This window comes from Lissotriton vulgaris, chromosome 1_1 (genome assembly GCF_964263255.1).
Source record: "Lissotriton vulgaris chromosome 1_1, aLisVul1.2, whole genome shotgun sequence".
Classification (NCBI taxonomy): Eukaryota; Metazoa; Chordata; class Amphibia; order Caudata; family Salamandridae; genus Lissotriton; species Lissotriton vulgaris.
The window spans coordinates 349,039,989-349,062,331 of record NC_141685.1 but is presented as its reverse complement, the minus strand read 5'-3'; the positions used below and the strand labels follow the sequence as shown (position 1 = coordinate 349,062,331).

Below are 22,343 nucleotides of genomic sequence, written 5' to 3'. Positions count from 1 at the left end.
ATTCACATTCCGCTTCTTCTGTATATTCTGTAAGGAATTCCTTAAGTCTCACATTGATTTGGCGATCTGATGTGGTGGCCAGTTCATCTTCGACTTGTTTGATGTCCGTCTCTAGTTTATGTAGTGTGCCCCTAATGGATTATAGAATCCCTCCACTCTTGGCTATGCATAGCCCCTTCATCGTGACCGTAAAGCTTTCCCAAACAACTGCCATTGCTGCTACTCTGTCTACATTGTGAGGGAAGAACTCCTCGACCTCCTGCCATATTTCCTCACAGAACGCCATGTCCAAGAGAGCGAATGGCAACAACTCCACGATTGATATGGGGAGATATTACCTGATGGGATTAGCTTCAGTAGCATCCAGGAGTAGTCGGACAATGTCCGGGCCAAGTGTGTAGCCTCTCTAAGCCATGTGCTGAGACCAGCAGAGAGGAGCCAAATATCAAGTCTGGACCAGCTAGACTGTACACTGGAGACGCATGTGCCGTCTTGCCCCTGGATGGAGGATTCTCCATGGGTCAAATAGTTGATTGTCTACAATATTATTCGCAAGGTTTTTGGACGCCTGGTTGTGCGAGTGAGTGTGTATGGGATCTCGATCCATCATGGGATTGAGCATCAGGTTAAAATCACCGCCCCATAATATGTATGTGGATCCTATTTCTAAAATGCACCCCCAGAGATTGGTAAAGAACCCTTTGTCATCGATGTTGGGTGCATAACAACATACTAGTGCGACTGTATGACCAACAAGTCTACCCCATATAATACTATAGCAGCCTTGCATGTCTTGCAGCTACCCTATTCCTTCTTTAATAAGTATGCCCGTACCCCAGGCGTATGTGGAATAGGATGAGAAACAGGTATGCACTGCCCATCTTTTGCAAAACGTGGTGGTTGTGCGAGGGCTAAGGTGCGTTTCCTGCATCATGGCCAGTTAGATCTGATGGCTATCTAGGTACCCCAACACTAGCCTATATTTGCGTGGGTCTCCAGGCCCCACACATTCCATGTCAGGCAGTTAATTGCTGGCATCCTAGCTGTTTCCTTGGAGCCCGTCATCCTGCTTGTGTTCCCCACAGGGTGTATGTGTATCTTATAACCTTTACATGTTTGTAGCATGCCATCAACATTGTGCATTTGCAATCATACCTCTTATATTCAATGTAGTGCAATATCTTTCTTTGAAACAATATCTAATAGCTAATCCCTCCCACCACCCACACCTGTAACTCTACCCCACAGGGGAATGTACACCCACCCTCCCCAATGAACACCAAACTGGAATAGGCGCCCATCATGGGCCAAACTAACAGGAGCTATGTTATAAAACTAAAAGCAACATCAATAAACCTTGGGGGCCTTCCCTCTGGGGATGTACGCCAGAGGGGCCTTCAGCACACCTCGTGGTAGTGAGGAAGCCTGGGAGATCATTATTGTTAGTTCACAATTAAACACAGCTATATATAGCTGTGTACAGGATGATGATATACATTTACACTGAGTGTCTGAAGTCTATCATTAGTGCACTTCATTGTGCAGCTCCGCAGTTCACACTGCCTTACCAGCAACCGGTACAGTTAGTTCGTGAAGGCTTGTTACCCTCATACCTCAGCAGGGTCTGGGGATCATCGACCTGAACCCTGTCCATCATCTCAGGGCAGAGTGGAGCATTTCAGGGTACTTTTTAGGAAGTCTTGGGCCTTCTGCGGGTCGGTGAAAATGTTAGCTTTGCCTCTGTGGGTCACTCGCAGCCTTGCAGGTATAGCATGGAGTACTGTATGCCACCCTATTGCAGCTTCTTCTTGACGGAGAGAAACTTTTTCCGTGCGTCTTGCACCATTAAGGTGAAATACGGGTAGATCGAGATTTTGTTTCCCTCGAAGCACATGTCCAATTTTTCTCTTGCTAATCGCAGCGCCGTATCCATGTCTTTATAATTTAGTAGCCGCACCAGGATAGGTCTGGGGCGACCCAGCGGCGGCCTCGAATCCAGGAAGCAGTGCGCTCTCTCCACGATTAGGACACTGGAGAAAGCCTCAGCGCCAAAAAGGCCAAGCAGCAGCCTCTCGCCATAGTCCACTATGCACCAGGTGGATGTAGACTCCGGAATCCCCATTATTTGTAGGCTATTCCTAAGTGATCACACCTCTAAGTCCTCATTTTTGGTGGCTATGACTTTGAGTAATTTCTCCATTCCAAGGATTTTTTCGCTAATGGCTACTGAGGTATCCTCCACAGTCAAGATACGTTGCTCCGCCTCTACGGGCCGGCCATCGTGCTTGTCTAGTTTTAGGGTGATTAGATCTATATGCATATTCATGGCGTCCATTTTTGTTTCAATGGATGTGAGGCTAGTACGCATAATTAGCAGCAGTGCCTTTATGTCCGATTCTTGGGAGGCCGTCGATGCTGGAGCCTCTGCCTCCTTCTGGGATGCCATATCTTCTGGCTCTTCCATAGCGGTTTTCTGGGCAGAGAAAGGTAGTTTAGACTGCCTGCCCTATGTGCCCTCCAGGACCCGCTAGGTGAGATAATGCGATAGTCCAAGTGAGCTCAGTAGCGGAGTCTGGATCAGGTCTCTCCTGCAATTAGATCTGGATGTCCAGGCGGTCCCCCCTGGTAGGCTCAGTAGCAGTTTTAGGAGTGGTTCACACGCTGGGCGGACACTGGCCTCCAGGCCCAGGGCGTGGTTTATCAAAAGGCGCCAAGAGTCACCAGGACCAGCAAGTTGCAGCTCGCGCCAATTAGTACGGTAGCCTAGAGGTTGCCCACCAGTACAGGATTTCAAGGCCAGTACTGCCCCCCCCCTCCCCCCACCCACAAGGCCTCAGGTCTCAAATCGCGATCTATCGAGCCGGGTGGTGAGCGAGGTTATAGTAGCAGCAAGTATCTTCCTGCTGTCAGCAATATTTAGCTCCCCTAGCCTGTTCCATGTTTTTTGTGGCCATGAGCCCCTGCCCCGAGCCCCTCACTTGTAGGTGCCTTGAAATTGGCAGCTCCGTGCCGCTATGTTATTCTCTGCGCGGCCTAGTCCGATTTGCGGGAGCGGCCCTCGCAGCAGGTCCCCCCGGCCGGGCCCCACCTGACGCGTGCGTTATTAACCAAAAGTCGGCCTCCAATCTGGAGCTCAGGAGATTGAGAGATGCTTTGCAGGGTATGGGGTTGTGGAGAGGCGCGGGCCCAAGACCTCAGCCGACCGCACAGGCGAGTTCTTTGCGGCCGGGCTGGACAGCAGCTCATGCGTGGCGCCCGAGCAGCTAGGTTAAGGGTGAATTTCCCCGGCTGGCCACAGTCTCATTAATGACTCGCGTCTCCCTCTCACCTGTACCTTGGAGGGAGTCTGTGTATTTCCGCGGGCAGCCGCCGCACTTCCCGGGTAGCAGATTTATCTGAGAGTTGCTCAGCGCCATTTTGCTCAGTGGGCGCTCACGTTGCTTCTACACCTCTCTCTACATCCAGGCAACATTCCAAAATAAATTCTGGAGCTGTTGTAGATGCCCATATGTTCACACGGCTACAGCTGTGACTTCAGGGTTTGTTGCTGACGATTTACTGTTGGATGTTGCTCCCAGGCTAACTGAGCCTCCCTAAGGTGCGGCCATCTTGTTCACCGGCCCTCTAGTGCCCCCAGGCCAGACCTGGGATCCTTGGCTTTGTTTCTGACTTTTTGCATTCTGATCTCCTGTTTTGCTGACTTCATTTTTGCTGGCTATGGGATTCATATCACTTTTCCTCTGCTAACCAGTGCTAAAGTGCATGTGTGCTCTACTCAAAACATGGTAACATCGGTTTATCCACAATTGGCACATTTAATTTAATTATATGTCCCTATGAAACTGCACTATATGTGCCCAGGTCCTGTAAATTAAATGCCTACAGCACTGATTCTACCACCCACTCAGTAGTCCTTCAAACATTCAGTCCTTCCACTGCGGAGCCTGTGTGTGCAGTTTTGAACTTCCATTTAGGCATGGCCAGTTAGCCTACTTCCAGGTCCAAACCTTCCCTTTTATTACAGATAATTCACCCCTAACATAGTTCCTAGGCAGCCCTATGAGCAGAGTGCAGGGTATTTAACCCCTTCCTTGCTGCCGTCGGCCATTGGCCGACGGCAGCACTACCTCCCCAGTGCTGCTGTCGGCCAATGGCCGACGCGGCCCCGCCCGTTTTGCGGAAGTGCCGCACTGCGGGAAAATCGGGGCTGCAGTAAACGGGTTAAAAGGTAGGACATGTACTTTTGAGTTTTACATATTGTGGTTGTGAAAAATTGCTTACTTAGTTTTTTCACTACTGCAAGGCTTATCTTTCCCATAGATTAACATTGGGATTGCCTTAAAACATAATTTAAATGCAATTTCCATTTAGGAAAAGATAGAGATTTGGAGTTTGGTGTCTGTGGACTCACAATTTTAAATCTTAACTTATGGTGAAGCTGGATTTTAAATTGCAAGCCTGAAAACTGCACTTTTAGAAAGTTGGCATATTTTAGTTTAATCATTCTGTGCCTCTGCCTGTCTCTGAATACACGTCTGCTTTGGGTGGCAGCTGGGCTGTGTGCATTCCCTATAGACAGTCACACAAAGGGACTAGGACATGGCATTTGCATCTGAATGATCCATCACCACACTGAAGTTGATGGGAGGGAGGAGCTGACACTTTCCCCTGAATAGGGATGTGCCTGTTCCCACACAAAGAGCTGCATACCCCGTGTAATGGGTCTTGGCAGGAAAGGCAGGGACCCTGTGATCTCCCCCACTTCAAAACTACATTTTGGTATAAGTACTGGACCTCTGACACCACCAACTTAGATCTTTGCTGGAACAAGGGATATTCTGCCAGGAAGAAGAGATGCTGGGCTTCAGGAAGGATTGCCACTTTGCTTCCTGATCTGCTGTTTTGTCCTGCTGCATGCTGCTACTTGCTTGGGAGTGAGTACATGCTTGAAACCCAATTTTCAAGGGCTTACTGGCTTGCCCCCTGTTCTTGAAGTCTGAGCCATTGAAGACTTCCTTCAACTCTGCTTCAGCTGCTGGACTCTGCCTTCTGTGCCTAAGGTGCCCCTCCCTTCATGGGCCTCAGAAGTGTGTTCTGCAGCTGTGTCCTTTGACACCAACGTAATAGCTATTAAAGAACATCCCTGCGAGGCTCAACAATAATGTGGGACCTCACTGTAAGGTTAGACAATGATGCAGCACTGTTCCAAGGTCCCGACTGGGAGGATTAACTTCAACGCATCAACCCGACGGTGTGAATCGGAACCAGCGCATCGAGTCTTCATTGCCGCCGCCTGCTCCATCCAAGCTGATTTTTTAGTGGGCAATGAATGGGTCCTTCTCGGTCAGCCTGGAACTTTGGATTTTACTCTGGTCTTGCTAGACCTCAAGTAACCTTTTAGCGCTATTACCTTCTAAGCACTGTTTTGGGGTTTGACTCTTACAAATGTATATCTCAAGTTCTACTTATTGGAATTTTGTCATTTCAGTCTTCTTTTACTCAGATAACTATTTTCTATTTTTCTAAACTGGTGTGGAATCGTTTTGTGGTGTTTTCACCCTTTTTCATGTAATGTAAGTGTTGCACAAATACTTTACACATTGCCTCTTACATTAAACCTGACTGATCTGTGCCAAGCTACCAGAGGATGACGACAGGTTGGTTTAGGTTGTGTATCTGACTTTCCCATTCTAGGATTGTGGTACTGCTGGACAAGGTGCAAATCTCTGCCAACGCGAGGGGGAACATCCTTTACGATGCACCTATTACCCCGCACTACCATTACAACGCGGGGATTACAGCGAAAGTCGTTACAGCGACTTTCGCTGGAGGGGCTGTTGGATAGGGAATAGTTTAATTTTCTATCCAACACCTTTCCTACTATCCACGGGGACTGGAGTTGGAATAGAAAAGCATGCGTTGTACTGACATACAACCAACTAGAAACCCAATAACTACCAGCAATACAACAATTGGATTTATAGACTCAAACCTAAAGCATACTTTTATCAGAAAACATTTGGTAGCTAACTGTAAGCTTGAATTAAAAAGCACCTTACATATTATTATATAGAGTGCTGCAGGATGTGATGGATTGTGCATAAAAAAGGCTCTTCGCTGGGAATCAGCGTACTTGCCAAAGGAAAATTCTAAGTATACCCTTCCATACAAATGTTGGCAATAGGTTGCCTCTTTTAAGAAACAGTGCAATCAGAGATTCATCAGGCTAGGACAAAATCATAAACAAACTCTAAAAAGAGATTTTAAGAATTACAGAGGCATATGTTTCATAATTAAGCTACTGTGGTATAGGCATGATGGCACAATTACTTGCTTTACCACTTATTGAGGAAACACTGGAGCATCAAGAAGGTTATTGACATATTTTAGATGACGTAAACTCTGTTTGACCCATCACATGTTGTCAAATAAAGATTCCCTTTTGGGTGCAACTTTATATGTTAAACACACTTACTGACCATACGGCTCATTCATACAGGAGCAAGAAGGAAAGATTAATTAAAAAGAGACAATTTATTAAATCACAAGAATATTAAATAAAGCTTAAGGGCCCGATTCACAGAACTAACTTAAGACAAAATCCTAAACTTACTACTTTTGGTATTCACAGAAGTTAGGATTTTGTCTTAAGTTTGTCTTAAGACAGACTTAAGACAGACTTAAAACAGAATCTTAACTTAAGTCTGTCTTAAGACAAAATCCTAACTTCTGTGAATACCAAAAGTAGTAAGTTTAGGACTTTGTCTTAAGTTAGTTCTGTGAATCGGGCCCTATATTCTCTTGACATCAAATATAGTAAAATATTAAACACAATTCTTCATTAACAAAATGTATACATAATAAAAACTCATTACAGTACACAAGTGGGACACAAAAAGCCAAAGGAGTTGATGAATCCAATTAGCATGAGGTAAGTACATTAGTGGCACATGTAATCATACTCTGATATTTGATATAATTCCTTTCACCAGAGTTGTTATCACTAGAACGTAGGGTACTTCAACTCAGACAAAAAAAGTGCATCAACGCGTTTCGGTGGGCACAATGTTTGAAAGCCAACACCTTCTTCAGGAAACAATAGTTGAATCCCACACAATATTGTTTAAAAATATCTCTTACGGAGACAACGGACACTTCCTATATATCGGGATAATCGTGTAGAAGCCACAAAAACGGCTATCTTGCTTTCTATAGGGCGTAGTCCTAACTCAGATCTTCCTTGAATGCCGCTCTAATTTCAATCTAGCATCACGCAGCAGAAATCTTCATATGTTCTTTTATATAACGCAAAAAATTCCAGGCGCAAACACTTTCAGGCGCTTAGGGCTTACTAAGCGTGATATCGGGCTACTTAGTAGTCCCTCTGTCACAGCCGACACCGGTCTCTTGAAATCTTAATACAGAGCTTTTCACGTGTGCCTCTGTGTTTTAAAATTTGTCTTCTGGTACCCTACCCTTTTGGGCTTTGGGGTTCCATCTCTTTTGTTAGAGAGTGACCCATCACATGACCAGCATCATCAGAGTCTGATTAACGGTAATTGTCTTTCATTCACAACGGGAATAATGGGTGCCTGTTGCCTAGGAATGACGTAATAGGGTAGGGCTGACATTGGTATTTTTAATGTATTCCTTTTAAATTCTTTCAAATAGTCAACATCGCCAAAGCAGAGACCTCACCACACATCAGCTCCTCTGAGAACAAGAAAGTGTACTTATTGATATATTTTGCCTATGGGTACTGTGGAGATAGCTTTCATAACTCTTAAAACCTGAAATCATTAAATTCATATAGATATACTACCCACACCAATGTGTGATTGAAATGGAAAGCTACGTTGTGTGGAGATACTAGTAAACTGTTATTTTTATGAATGGTTTCAAATACCGGTAAGTCTAGTTGCACAATTACGCATATGACAATTGTGATGAGAAACATGTAATCAAAGAATCGAAAATTATTAAAGGAAAAATGGGGTAGGTTTAAACAAAACATATGAGCCACACTTGCTCACTCTCAGAGCGGTGTGGATTTTAAGCCATAACACACAAATTAATTCAATTTGTATTTTAAAACCATTTCAACTGTATTTGTTATGGTAGAAAATATTTCATTGTAAACATTTCAAACCGCTCATATTGTTTATGCACTGCTAATATTTTAAGATTACATGATCTACACACACTTAAGGTTACGGGGATATCAATGGCACTATGATATAAAGTCTAAGGATTCAAGCATAGGGAACACTCAAAATTTAGTAGATCCATCGCTTACTTTATATGTTCATTTGCCGTAATAAGTGTATGAATTATTACATTTTGAGACATTTCCTTAAATAGTCGCCCTTGATGTTGAGTTGTAAAATTATGGAATACTTTGTACACAAATTGTTTCAAATCAGTTTTAAATAGGTTATGTTCTGCTATATAAAGAATATTAAACTAATTGTAAAGCATTAATCAGACACAAGAAAGTGTTGGTATTTCTTAATTATTGATGTATGTGATTCATGGTCGATACAAGATCCTTTTCTGTTGCCCTGCATTTAAGTGGCCCCACCTTCAGCAGCAGGGAACTTATCAAAGTAAGATGAAAGTAACATGTCACATGGGGCTGCAGTTAGATCTTATACAATTCACATGTATTGCTTTAAAACTATAACTTCAGGACTCCCAATGTATTCTTGGAAGACTGATAGCAAAAATGACAGTCGGAATATGTAATGTGAAAAATCTACTTTTTATAGGTAAGTCAAACCTAAGTAGTAACTTGGAAACACAATGGGCCAGCAGTCGTTGAGCAAGAATGTAGAAATGAGATAATTGTGGGTCTTTACCCTGACTCATCGTGGAATGATTAGAAGGCAACAGGACAGCTAGTGAAGTTGTCATCACGAAGGGCAGGCTAGGCCCCTAGTGATGGCTGGTTCGTGGTAAATATAACTTGATATGAGGAAGGCCTCTGAAGGTAGCCTGATCCAAGCCAAAGTGACTTCCCTTATATCAGAGGGGGCTTGTCCTCATCACAAGTCTGTAAGGGTGGGAAATCAAGGTTCCACACACTGACACGGGGGCCCTGCCATCTTGAACAATACCCAGAAGCAGGGGATTCTGGGTTTGCTTGCACCACTGCAACAAGACCTTCTACAAAAGAAAACTGGTTTTAGTGTGGATGTTTTTCATGGCTGATAGCACACTGGTTTGTATTCACTGTAAGTAAAGCTTCCCTACACTAGCACTATAACTAGACTTGGAAAGCATAGAAGAGCAAAATACTGTTTCTGGGCCTGCTTGCCTGGAGGCGCCTACATATGGACCTGTTCTCCCATGTACCCATGCTGTTTCAGGGATGCAAAGAGCAAGAAGGGAATTATCCCTGCAACATCATCAAACAAAGCTGAGACTTAGAAAAAATCTAAGGTATTTGGGCCATGGGATAGTCAAGACACCAATAATGGGCAGCTTTAGTCTTGGTGTCTCAGAATGGAGGCACACAAAACAGAATGATTTAAGTAAGATGATTTTTAACTGTATAGGGTGCATACTTGGTAATCTCACGCAGCGTGATATACCTCCCGCATATACCATGATCATGCTGTCACATCAACATCTTAGATGCAGTTCAAGGCAGTACCTGTGTCATCCATTCCAAGCTACAGAACCAAACAATGCTGTCTTGTTCAGATAGGGCATATCTTTAAATGCGTTTTTATTGCCATCAATTATTTTACAAGACAATATTTCAAATTACAAAATAGAATTTGCTGATTCGCTTTTGTCGTCTTTTTTGCAGTCCAGGACATCATTCAACCGAGACAACGTAAAGGCTGGAACGGGGAGGCGCTTCCTTGGGGGCCTGTTGGATGACTCGTCATACTGCTACACCCTCGAAGTCTCTTTCTACAGTTTTGTGATGGGTGGAACAACCACTGCTATCCCTTACACAGAAGAAGCGTGTATCCTTTACAACCTTACTATTTCCAGTTGTCGGTAAGGAATCTGAAGTGGATATTTGAGGTATGCAATAGACTTATCTTACTGTCTCAAAACAATCGTTACATTGATAGAGACACTTATCAATTAAAAGGCGTTTTTTTAAATGGCAAGTTTGTACAACATGTCTATTGTTGCATATGCCGTAAGACTAGCTTAAATTGATTGCCATGGCAGTGTCTTATGTCTCGTTTACTACAGAGAGATAAACACTAATGGAAACACTCTTATCAGGCTCATCCTCTCTCGTAGGCAGGGGTTGTGCTTTGCTGAACAACGAATTTCATAAGACTGATAGGAATGGATTGAACTTTAGAATATCTAGGCTAGCACATTTCAGGTACACAAACATTTAGGACAGAACATCGGGGAACAAAATATCAAAAGGTACGTGCAGATAGAGGAAGTATTGATTTACTATTCTCAACTCCACATCTATGCACCTTGTAGAGGTGTATATTGTGAAGGTACATGTATGTGGAGGTGTGTATAGAAAATCTGTACGGACTCACCTTTTAATATTTTATCCCTCGATCTTGTGCTCATGAAATTTGCTGCCATCAAGATTACTGCCTCAATATCCCGGGAATACACCATTGGAATGATAGAATAAGTTTGTGATATGGCTCTGAATAGAGTATAAACCTACTTTTACCAATCTCAACAGTTACACATTTGTGTAGTTATTATTATGTGTTTTTGTGGCAGTATTAAAGGTGGTTTAGCTGCATCAGTCTTAGTTCCAGGTGATATATATATTGCTATACTCACTGCCACAACTGCCGTTGCACTAAGATGTATCAGCAAGGAACCAGTTTTTTTTATTTTCCTCATTCGCCTCCAACCACAGCTAACTTAGAGATCAGAAGGTCGCCACTGTTACTCAATTAAGAGAAGTAGGCCTTGGGGTAGTCTTTCTCTCCCTTCGTCACCCACCTACCAGTAGCATACCAACTTCCTTACAGTTGCTGACCTCCCGCTGTTATTGAGAGGGTGGTCGTGCTCTCTTCTGATTTCTTAGAACCCAAGACTGTTGCTGAGGGCCTACCTTAGATCGAAAAACTGGGGCCCATAAGGTAGAGGCAAGACCCAGCACAGTCTGAGAGCTTCCCATGAGGCTTAATCATAGGATAAAAAGATATATATATATTCTAATCAAAAAACAAAAAACAGCAACCTGAAAAAAAGGGCTATTTAAACTGAAGTCCAGTTTAACAAACAATCCCAAATGGCTCTCTTCTTAGAATTCTTCTGTCTAGCCATGTCGGTCTTTGAAGTTTTATATAAGGCAGATAGCCAGTCTGAATGTGTGGGGGGTAGAGACCCAACCCATCTCTTGCCTATTTCCCGTCTGCCTAATAATGTGGCAAAAAATAAAAAACCTCTATTAAAGCCAGTGATATCACTTATTATACCAAAAATATTAAGCCTGAGGGAAATTTGTACTGGATGTCCCAAAATAGACTTTAAGGAGTTTCCAACTTTTTCCCAGAATTCGGAGAGGGATGGGCAAGCCCAAAACATATGTGTATCTGGGACGTTTTCCATATTGGATTTTTTACATCTAGCAGGTGGGCCATTGGACATTTTAGAGAGCCTCGCCGGGGAAAGATAAGCCCTATGTGAGGTAAAATAGTGGTTTCTTCTCAGCAAGCTGGTTTTACGACTGAGAACTGAATGTTGTAAGAAGTTTGTCACAGTTCTACCCAGTCTGTCTCTGGGATGGATTCCTCCCGGAACTCCCCAGCTAATCTAATATCCCCATCTATGGCCTCTTCAATTGCCCAATAAAATAATGATATCTTTTTCTTCCTTGCTGGCTTATTAACCAGATGTTCTTTCAGAGTGTTCCCCTGCCCTAACGGATTTTTAAGATTCTGGGACCAGCTCTTTAATTGCAGATATTTAAATCTAGACATGCCCTCCTCCAATTTATCATTTAGTGCAACCCAAGGCAAGAGCGATCCTTCCACAGCTAGGTCCCCCCTTATTAATAACCCTGCTGTTTTTAGAGGAACAGCCAGCATATCTATAAGGCAACTTGGTGTTCCCGGGCTATCCCACAGTGGAGCTAACCTTGATTAGTATTCAAGACCCGTTAGTTATTTGATTCTAGCCCATATTTGAGCTGCGCCCCATAGGACTTTCAGTCTTACCCTCTTAAAGAACTTTTTGTCCCCATATTTAAAAAGGAAACCTTCGTGTGGAAGCCCCAATTGTTGTAACATGACCAACAACATTTGACCTCTTCCTGATGAATCTGGGGATTTTAAGAACATTCTTGAATGTGTTAACTGGAAGGCACAAGTATAAAATTGAATATCTGGGAGTGCAAGACCACCTTTTTCTCATCTCTGTCTTAGCTTTTTTCAAGATTTTCTAGTAGCTTTATAGGCCCACACAAACGAATTGATAGATTGCTGAAACTTATCAACTATTAGTTTCTCAAAATGTAATGGGATGGTGTTAAATAAAAAAGTTACTTTTGGTTAGATTGTCATTTTTATCAGATTAACTCTTCCCAAGATAGACAGTGGAAGGTGGGCCCAGGATTTCATTACTTTTTGACTTTTTTTTAAGATATTCAAGAGGTTTACATTAGCTATCAAATCTGTCTCCGAGACAATTTTAACTCCTAAGTACCGCATCTCGTTTTTGGTGTGGTATCGGCACTCCGGCAGGTTCCAAGTCATAATATCGGTCTTTTCTGCATTGAACTCATAGCCAGAGACTCAGCTGAAATCTCTAGCTAAATTAATGACCTGAGGAAAAGAAGACTCTAAATCTGACGAAAGAATAAGAATATTGTCAGCATACAAGGCTACATTCCTCTTCCATGTTCCACTCTTAAATGGTGAAATAGCTGTCTCCTCCCTAAGACACTGAGCAAAAGGCTCTATATACAAGTCAAAGAGGAGGGGGGAGAGGGTGCAGCCCTTTCTAGTTCCTCTTTTAATTTTAAATGGTCTGGTCAATCTGCCATTTACCACCAACCTGGCCACGGGATCATTATATATAAGGCAGATGGTTCGATGGAATCTTGGCCCAAAATTCAACTTCTCAAGAATGGCAGCAAGATAGTTCCAGTTGACTCTGTCAAATGTTTTAGTTGCTTCTAACGTCATTGCTGCCAAGGGAAGAATTTTTTTTTAAGTGAAGTCAATCGCACCTATAAGGTCGTGCGTTAGGTCAAAAAGATTCCTGCCTTTTATAAAACCCTTTTGGTCAGTATGAAGCAAGTTCCCCGCTACTACCCCTAATCTGTTGGTCAATATCTTGGAAAATACTTTATAATCTGAGATTTACAGACAAATGGGTCTATATGGCCCACATTTTGTAATGGGTTGCCTGGTTTTAGGATTAAAGTGATGTTAGCTTCCCCCCTCGCAGTAGATGGTTTGACTCCGTCAACTAGACTTTTACTAAATATATCAGTCATAAAAGTGATTATCGCCTCATCCAGATTTTAATATAGTTCAGCCGGGAGGCCATCTGGCCCTGTAGCCTTGCCTGTTTTACAATCGAGGAGTGCCTTCCTAACTTCTTGTTGTGTTATTTCAACTTCTAGGTTTTCTTGTTGGATAGATTCTAAGGTAGTTAACTGAATCGAACTTAGCCATTCCTGAATAGATGTACTATCTGTATCGTTATCCTCATCTTATAACTCCTTGAAGTAAGCATGGAAGGCTTCTCCTATTTCCTCTTCCTTAATTGTTGGTATAATAGTATGTGCGTTATACATTTGTTTAATATGGTTCCAAACTCTATCTGTTTTGGCCTTCCAGGCTAATAATCTTCCGGCCCCCTCTCCATATTCAAAATGGGCGAGCTTGATCACCTCCCACCTATTGGAAATTCTGGTCTGAATTGTATTATCCAATAAGGCTTTCAGGGATTCGAGTTTTACAACGAAGGTCTGACGGAGTTCTTGATCTAGATCAGTTTTGTTATTAATCCTCTTCTCCAACTCCTTCATTTGACGCGTAATGGATACAATTTCCTCCCTGTACTGCCTGTTTATATAAGACGTTTTATTTGTAACTAGGCCTCTCAGAAAGGACTTCAAGGCGTCCCATAGTACTATAGGATCTGCCGATCCTATATTTATATCTAAAAAAGTTGTCTGCTGGGCAAGATATCCAGTTACAGCATCGTCTAAAAGGAGTGTGCGATCGAATGTCCATACCCTCTGCTGTTCTTTCCCTGCTAGGTCCAAATCCATCCAGACAGCCGCATGGTCTGATAAATGGGGAGTCAAATAGCCTATATTTTTGATGTTACCTCTTAAATCATTACTGATTAAAATATAGTCGATCCTTGATTTATGTCTATATTTTCTATTAAAGAACAATACTCCCAACTGAGAGCCAGATCTTTCTCTCCATATATCACATATAGCATTTCGCTTCATCATCGTATTTAAATGTACTCTAGATTTGGATGAGATGTTGGCCCTACCTTTTGGGGATTTACCCAATTTTGGATTCAATACTATATTGAAGTCCCCCACAAAGATTGTCGTATCGGGGAACTCCAAATGATTTAAAAAGATGGTTTTTAATGTTGACGGATCGTCCTGATTAGGGCCATAATAGCCAACTACTGTGATGAGTGTACTTTCCACAGAAATATTGGCTATAACCCACCTACCACTTGTATCTGTCCTAACTTCCTGAAGGCTGGCGTTCCCTTGTTTTTTTACTAAGATCGCAGCACCCCTAACATTAGCCGTTTGACAAGAGCAGAAACAGTGATCCACCCACCTGAGCTTCCCGAGATCTAACTGACTTCTTCTTTTAGGATGTGGGTTTCCTGTAGGATAATTATCTGTGCAGGTGAATCTTTCAGATAGTGGAGAATGTTATCCCTCCTACTTTTAACTCTGAGGCCGTTTACATTCTAAGACAAACATTGTAGTGTTCTCATGTAGGATTAAAAAACTGGGTTTACTTTACCCCATCCTACAAAGTCTCGACACCAAACCAAAAACAGTAGCTAATAAGCAACAGCTAAGTTAAAAGGCGAATGAGTTTTTCTCTCTTTTTTCTTTTTTACTCCTCTGCTCCCTCACCCGTGCTCCCCCTAACCCACCCCTGACACCCTCCCAATCCACCCTGGAGAACCCAACCCCCATTTACCTGGACAAGAGTGGATTCTGCCTGCTGGTATGCTCTGATCTGCTCCACATTTACTTTTTACTGTTTCTAAAGATGTATATATAAAATCATGTCATTCACAGAATGGCTTAGTCAGCCAATATGGAAAGACCTACATTTTTATACCTAAAAGCGATGCAGAGATAATTATTTTAGGTTTTCCAGGAGCTCGTCGGCTTCCTGCACCGATCTCACAAAATACATTTTGTTATTAAACATGATTTTCAATTGTGCTGGGAATTTAAATTGGACGGCTGTCCCTAATTTCTTTAAATCTTCCATTTTTTCCCCAACTCCCAGTGTCGATCTAAAGTGGTGCGTGAGAGGTGTGACCTGATCTCAAAAGTAAAATCTCTCGGTTTCAATGATTTCAGTTTGAGGGCCGCTGTTCGAATTTTCTTTTTTAAGGAAAAAAAGGTCAAAAAATTGATTAGAGTTTTCCTAGGTTTTGTTCAGTTCGGGTGTCTCCTGAAAGGGTCTCTATGAATTCTTTGTATGTCCCTCTTCAGCTCATCCTCTGATTCTTCAATCTGAACTGCGTCTTTAATGTGGGTCCCAGTAAAAGATTTGAGATCCTCGGCCTCTTTCCCTACTGGAATATTTAAGAGGCGCAAGTTATTACGTCTAGAATTATTCTCCAACAATTCTACTCTATTGCAGAGGGTAGCTTCATCCTTTTTGAGTGTAGAAATACCGGCTTTAACTGCTCCCAGATCTTCTTTGAGTTCTTCCACCGAATTCTCTAAGACCACCCTCCTTGAGCTTAAGATGTCCAGTTTCTTCTCAAGTGATTCACAAAAAAGTCTAATCTCTCCCTGGTTCGATTCCGAAACTGCAAGCCCTTTTTTTAATAACTGATGCTATTGTGAAGAAAAGAGACTCCAAAGGTCCTCCCGAAGGGTATTCTCCCCCCGGGGTTTCCCATCCCTTGTTGTTTACACTACAGACATCTACTGATTCCACAACCACCGTATTGATCCCTCCACTGTGTTTTGCTGGCTCCCCTGCACTCATTGCCATGCTATCCTCTGGAGTTTCTAAAATTTCAGACTCCTTTAGCGAATTAAAGTGCTTGGCTTGTTGCTCTGCTTGTTGCTCAGCTAACTTAGAGAGATTTGAAGGTATACACAAAGTGGGGTCAGAGGAAGAGTTAGAATGAAGCGAGGGGATGAGTGAGGGAACAAAGGTCAAAGGTGAAGGGACTCCTGAATCCATACCAAAATGAAAAGGAGGCTGCTTTACTAACCCTGCCTGCTTGGAGACTTCCCTAAGGGCTTCTCCCTGTTTTACTACATCTTACTACATCTAATACCTGAGGGAGAACTTTAAAATATGATCTCAATGATGGGGTTACTCTAACTTATCTGCAGGTAAGCCTCTCTTTCTGGAACTTTTAGCACTCTTCCCTTTGTACTCCGATAGGGAGAGGAGTTTTTTTTAATGTCGCCCTCTGAACCTTTAACTGATGTATCTTTTATGTCCAGGGGTCCTTTGTTTGTATCTGTATTACCTGCTCTAAACTCCGGAACTTTGGGTTCTTGTACTGCTCCAAGTTCTTGCTCTACCCCACGTTTCCTGCCCTATTTAACTGATTTATTTTTGATGTTTCTAGGAGTTTTAATTATTTTCCCTATTTCTTTAATTTTGACCTCCTGTTTATCTTTACTGGGCAAGGTGGGCAGTGTAGGTGGTGTAGGCAATATAAACTTAGCTATTAAGGAGTCGCCCCTCTGACTTGCATGCCTCAAACAGTACGGTGGAGAGGACTTGCCGAACTTAGGAATGTCCCGGGACCCCAATACCTCACAAACTTGGTGCTCCTCTCTGTTACCAGTTGAGCTCCGTCTGCTTTCACCGTGGTGAATTCTTCTCTTGTATATCGCGCTCAAAGTGATAGAGATAGGGGAACAGTTAGGTGGGATAGGTGTGATAGGAAACACGTGAGGACTGGGTAAAGGTGGTTGTGACTAAAAACAATCACAGTGGGATAAAATAAACCCTTTACAGTCTGTAATTCGATCTGAAGTTCCAAGTACACATATGCATAGGATTCGTGTTACTCTGTTGATTAATCCTATGATTGGAGATTGGTTGTGGTATGGTCTACAATTCGACCCCCTGGTTTAAAGGGTAGGTTTGATCCTCATAGTGGGGTCTTCATCAGGACTGGACAGTACGGGAGCGCTTCAGCAGAGGCCCTTAAGTGGCCATCATGGGTTACTTTCTTTCGTGATGGTTGCTCAGACACGGCCGGCAAACGAGCAAGGAGCAATTGATAGACAGCCACTGCTGTCAAAACGTAACGAATCGTGTGTGGTGCGAGAATCATGAGCACACAATCGATGTATTAACCGTGAACTTTGCAAGAGAGAAACCACCTTTTGGATGGAAGGCTTTTAATCCCAACGAAGGTGGAGCAACCATCACGAAAGAAAGTAACCCATGATGGCCACGTAAGGGCCTCTGCTGAAGCGCTCCCGTACTGTCCAGTCCATAGGATTAATCAACAGAGTAACACGAATCCTATGCATATGTGTACATTGGAACTTCAGATCGAATTACAGACTGTAAAGGGTTTATTTTATCCCACTGTGATTGTTTTTAGTCACAACCACCTTTACCCAGTCCTCACGTGTTTCCTATCACACCTATCCCACCTAACTGTTCCCCTATCTCTATCACTTTGAGCGCGATATTCATGTAAACAATTGATGTAAAATGTTTTTTTTTCTATATGAAGCTCATAAGCGGTGTATTCAATATGAGAGTAATACCCACTGACGTACATATGATTCAATGACGTAATTGAATATTGTATTTTCTGTGTCTGCATGTAAAGATACCTCTTGTGTTTAGGTACTTATGGAAGTGAACCAGGTACCTGATCTATATTGTGCTGAATTAATGAATAAATAGCATAAGCACACTTTTTGATATGACATTGCTTTGTTCCATATTTGATTAATTGTTTGGTGAACATTCATTGTTCTTATGAATCGATAGACTCTGACCATTTCTATTGAAATCAATTTCGCAGCAATTCGACTTTACCGTGATCAGTGGAATGAGTACACATTTTTGTTCTTAACTGTACATTGATCTATTGCAGACTACAATGGTGTCAGGCTATTTTTTTAAAATATTTTATAGTTCCTTGAGAAACAAAATGGGATTTACTCAGAATAATGCTACTATTGGAAGTCATTTAAAAATGGTTGCAAGCTTGTAGCAAATGTATTCAGGGTTTGTAGTACAACTCAAACAAAGATTATGTGGTGAATTGACCTTACCCTTATGGATACATGCTGCAGATACATTTATTGACTATCTCCGGCAAGAAGATTATTCCATTATTTTCCTCTGGTTTACGTGGGACTGAGGGTGTTTTTTTTTCCTCATGGGGTTCTTTAAAGCCTTCACAGCTGATTGTAGTTGAATTGGGCGATTGGTGGTAGTACTAAACTTTCAGGGAGTAAGACAATGAAAGTTGTTATTTATACAGTGAGACGCTTGTGTGACATTAAGTCCAGTCATGGATTATTTATGAGCTGCAGTGTGGTTTGTCGGCCCCAATGGTATAGTCATGGAACTGTGATGTGTGCTTTTTCCCTCTCAGCCAATCACAACAAAAAATGATATTTGCAGTGATTAATCTGAATTAGAAAAGTACTGTTAAATGCGTATCTGCTACATCTCTCCATTCCACTATTCAAATGCCCAATCCACAGCTAAAACGTTATTAAAGGGCTTCAATCTCATTAGGCACCACTCATTTTACAAGGAGAAATATCACTGCATCGTATTGGCGCTTCCAACGGTCAGGGCATGTATGGACTCCCATAAATTCTGCATTTGGTGATATACGATAAACTTCTAAGATAAAGTCACTTTGTGCTTAGGAATCTGAGTTAGTGGGCAAAAAAAAAAACCTATGCTAATTAGATGAATATTTGTTTGTATGTATGAATAAAAATGAATAAAGGGGTTATTTCCTGAGCAAATTTCATGCACATGCAATGTGAATGCATGAATGTATACAGATTTTAAATAGGAAATAGTAGATCTTTTGCAGCAATAGTTAGCATGCTAATCAATGCTTTAATATGGTTTTATTTCAAAATATTCAAAGTTACCTCGAAAGGAATTCGTGCCACTCATATGATCCAGGGATATCTTACAGGTGTTCTTTATCTAGCTTTTTCCCTACCTCTTTTACAAGACTGCACCAGCCCAACGTATGCATTTAGTAATTCTCTTATGTTTTTATATATAACTATATTGTACAAATAAGAAGGATCACAAGAACTGTATAGAATTGTGTGGGATTGTATGGGATTTTGGTTAGAAGTGTGGGTAGCGTTCGGCAGCTTTTCATATACTAACTTCCTTGTCGTTCTGCTGAGCTCCTTCTGTCATTTTCCTGACCTATGATGATTAAGTCATGTGTTTTGCTAGTTTACGTTTGCTTGAGCTTATGTACTGTCTGATCTGTCTTTGTAGATTTACTGATGTTTATTTGTTCATGATTTCTATAATATTCTAGGGTAGTGGCTGTGGATAAAAATAAAGTATTCAGAAAGTGGGATCCTTTTGGGAATTGTTATTGCATGCAGGAGACATTCTGTGGCAGCTTTGTCTGCATAGTTAGGGTGCTAGGAAAATAGAATATCCAACTAGAAATTGATTTTCTACCACTAAATACTACTCAAACCATTTGAATGATGATTAGCAGGAGCACTGAGAGGGTACTCCAAGTCATACTAAGCACTTATAATCCAGATGTAGCAGCTGTGCACAGGTTTGGATTCCGTCAGCTGATAATTCTGTCAGCATTCCATCCCAATATTTGTGAAGCATTGAATCTACACTTCTGTTAGCTAGGATAAGCACAGAAGTACCAGCGCCCGAATGTCTCATTCTCCTAGGAGAAGGTTATGGCCATACATATTTATGGTGGACACGATTGAATTCGAAAGAAATGCGTAAATGGTTTCATATTTCATATTAAAAAAAACTGCCACTTTCTATTGCTGCTGTTTCTAAAAGTTACTTTCTTCGTCTTTCCACCTACAATTTCCAGGCCAAAATATATTTTTGTAAGCATGTTTAGTGATGTCAAGCTTTTAGCCATCATTACAATTGCTTTGATATTACTCCTAAAAGAAATCAGCTACAAATGTTTGATGTGGAAAGTGATTGCGATGTGATGATGCTGCCAAATATCAATAATGCAACCAGAAAGCAACGAATCCTCGGTGGAAGAGCAGAGAAACAAAAAAAAAATCCAAAGATGCATCTGCAGAATTACTTACAGGAGAAATACGCTTTGTTGAACATGTCGGAGGCAGAGGGATAGGCAATTTGATTGAAGGACAGATTGTTGGAAATGCTGTCTGAATAGACAAGCTGGCAGACCAAGAGACGGGAAGACATCACACCAAAAGGCCAGAAATGTAGACTGGTTCGTGGGCTAGCTAACAAGCAGAAGGATTAACTCATATGTGAGCAGGCAAATGTATTGAAAGAAAATGGGGCCCGATTCACAGAACTTACTTAAGAAAAAATCCTAAACTTACTACTATTTTGGTATTCACAGAATGCACTTACTCATTTTGGTATTCACCGAAGGCACTTACTCATTTCGGTATTCACAGAAGTAAGGAGTCCTAACTTTAGGACTCCTAAATGACTTCTGTGAATACCGAAAGTATTAAAGTTAGGATTTTTCTCAGTTTAGGAGTAGTAAAGTTAGGACTCCTAAATGCCTTCTGTGAATACCAAAATTCTTAACGTTAGGATTTTTCTCAATTTAGGAGTCCTAAAGTTAGGAGTCCTAACTTTAGGACTCCTAAATGCCTTCTGTGAATACCGAAAGTCTTAAAGTTAGGATTCTTCTCAGTTTAGGAGTCCTAAAGTTAGGAGTCCTAACTTAACTACTCCTAAACTGAGAGATATCCTAACTTTAAGACCTGCGGTATTCACAGAAGGCATTTAGGAGTCCTAAAGGTAGGACTCCTAACTTCTGTGAATACCAAAATGAGTAAGTGCCTTCTGTGAATACCAAAATGGTAGTAAGTTTAGGATTTTGTCTTAAGCTTGTTCTGTGAATCGGGCCCCATGAGGAGTATGTTAAATGTCTCTGTATAGTTTAGAAATGCAGGTATTGAGATGGGATCAATATTTTTACCTCAAGCTATAAGCTATATGCATATACTTAGGGAATATATGTATATATATATTTCTGTATACTACACTGTTAATATTTTAAAATTAGTGAGCTATTATGCGACTTAGAAGATGGGTAGGCTGAATTGACAGATATGGAAAGGGGATGCTGTACTTATGCAGACGACTTTCTTTAACTCCGATATCTGCTGGTGTTAAAAGTACTTTTGAGTCTGCATGACAGAACGTTTTCCTGAAACGGATGGTGAAGATGTTTGAAAACTCATAGAATAAAATGTGTCCCTACTTTATGTTTCTAGAGCATTAACCATAATTTCTATGACAAAAATAAACCCCCCCATTTTGTACGCATGCTGCAGTCTCCTCTGTAGAAAATGCTCTCAGTTTTAAAGCTTTGATTCCATCAAGATGGAGTTCAGGTGCTCCACACTTTTTGTTATTAATTCACAACGTTACCACTCTAGGGGGGTCATTAGGATGATGGGCGACAAAACGGGACCGCCCGCCGTAGGGCGGGGGTCACGTGGGGGGAATTAGGATGCGCCCACCACAGTGGCGGGCGCATCCTGCATTTTTAACATTGTGAAGGGCGGTGACCTGAGCACCGCCCGCCACAATGCTAAAAATGCATGTTGTGAATGTGCATGCACAACGTGGCAGGCACCGCGCGGTGCCTGCCATGTTGTGCATGCACATGATACCCCCCATGTGCCTCCGCCACCCCCCATCATCCTGGGGGACCGCAACGGGCCCCTAAACCAGAAGACCACATGCCTTTCCGTGGCGGCGTTGAGGCACCCTCTGCCTGCATCCTAATATGGATGGCGGTGTCTAGCAGACACCGCCACCATATAAACCCTTTTCCAACCCTGTCTCCTGTAAAACAGTAATCCTTTGTCCACCTAGGCGCAGAAGTAGGCCTTAAGGATCTCCTAGGAGCAACGTTTGCATTTCCACGCCTTTGAGCATCGACTTGAGGGACCGATA

At 42.1% G+C, this 22,343-nt stretch overlaps 1 protein-coding gene across 1 annotated transcript in view; it reads left to right on the top strand.

The window, feature by feature from the left end:
* Positions 1-22,343, top strand: part of LOC147747165 (cytosolic carboxypeptidase 6-like) — a 2,097,334-nt gene that overhangs the window by 1,524,078 nt on the left and 550,913 nt on the right. Inside the window, exon 5 of the mRNA XM_086936177.1 lies at positions 9,815-9,977. Within this exon, the coding sequence (XP_086792303.1) occupies positions 9,815-9,977 (163 nt within the window). The remainder of the gene's footprint in view (positions 1-9,814; positions 9,978-22,343) is intronic.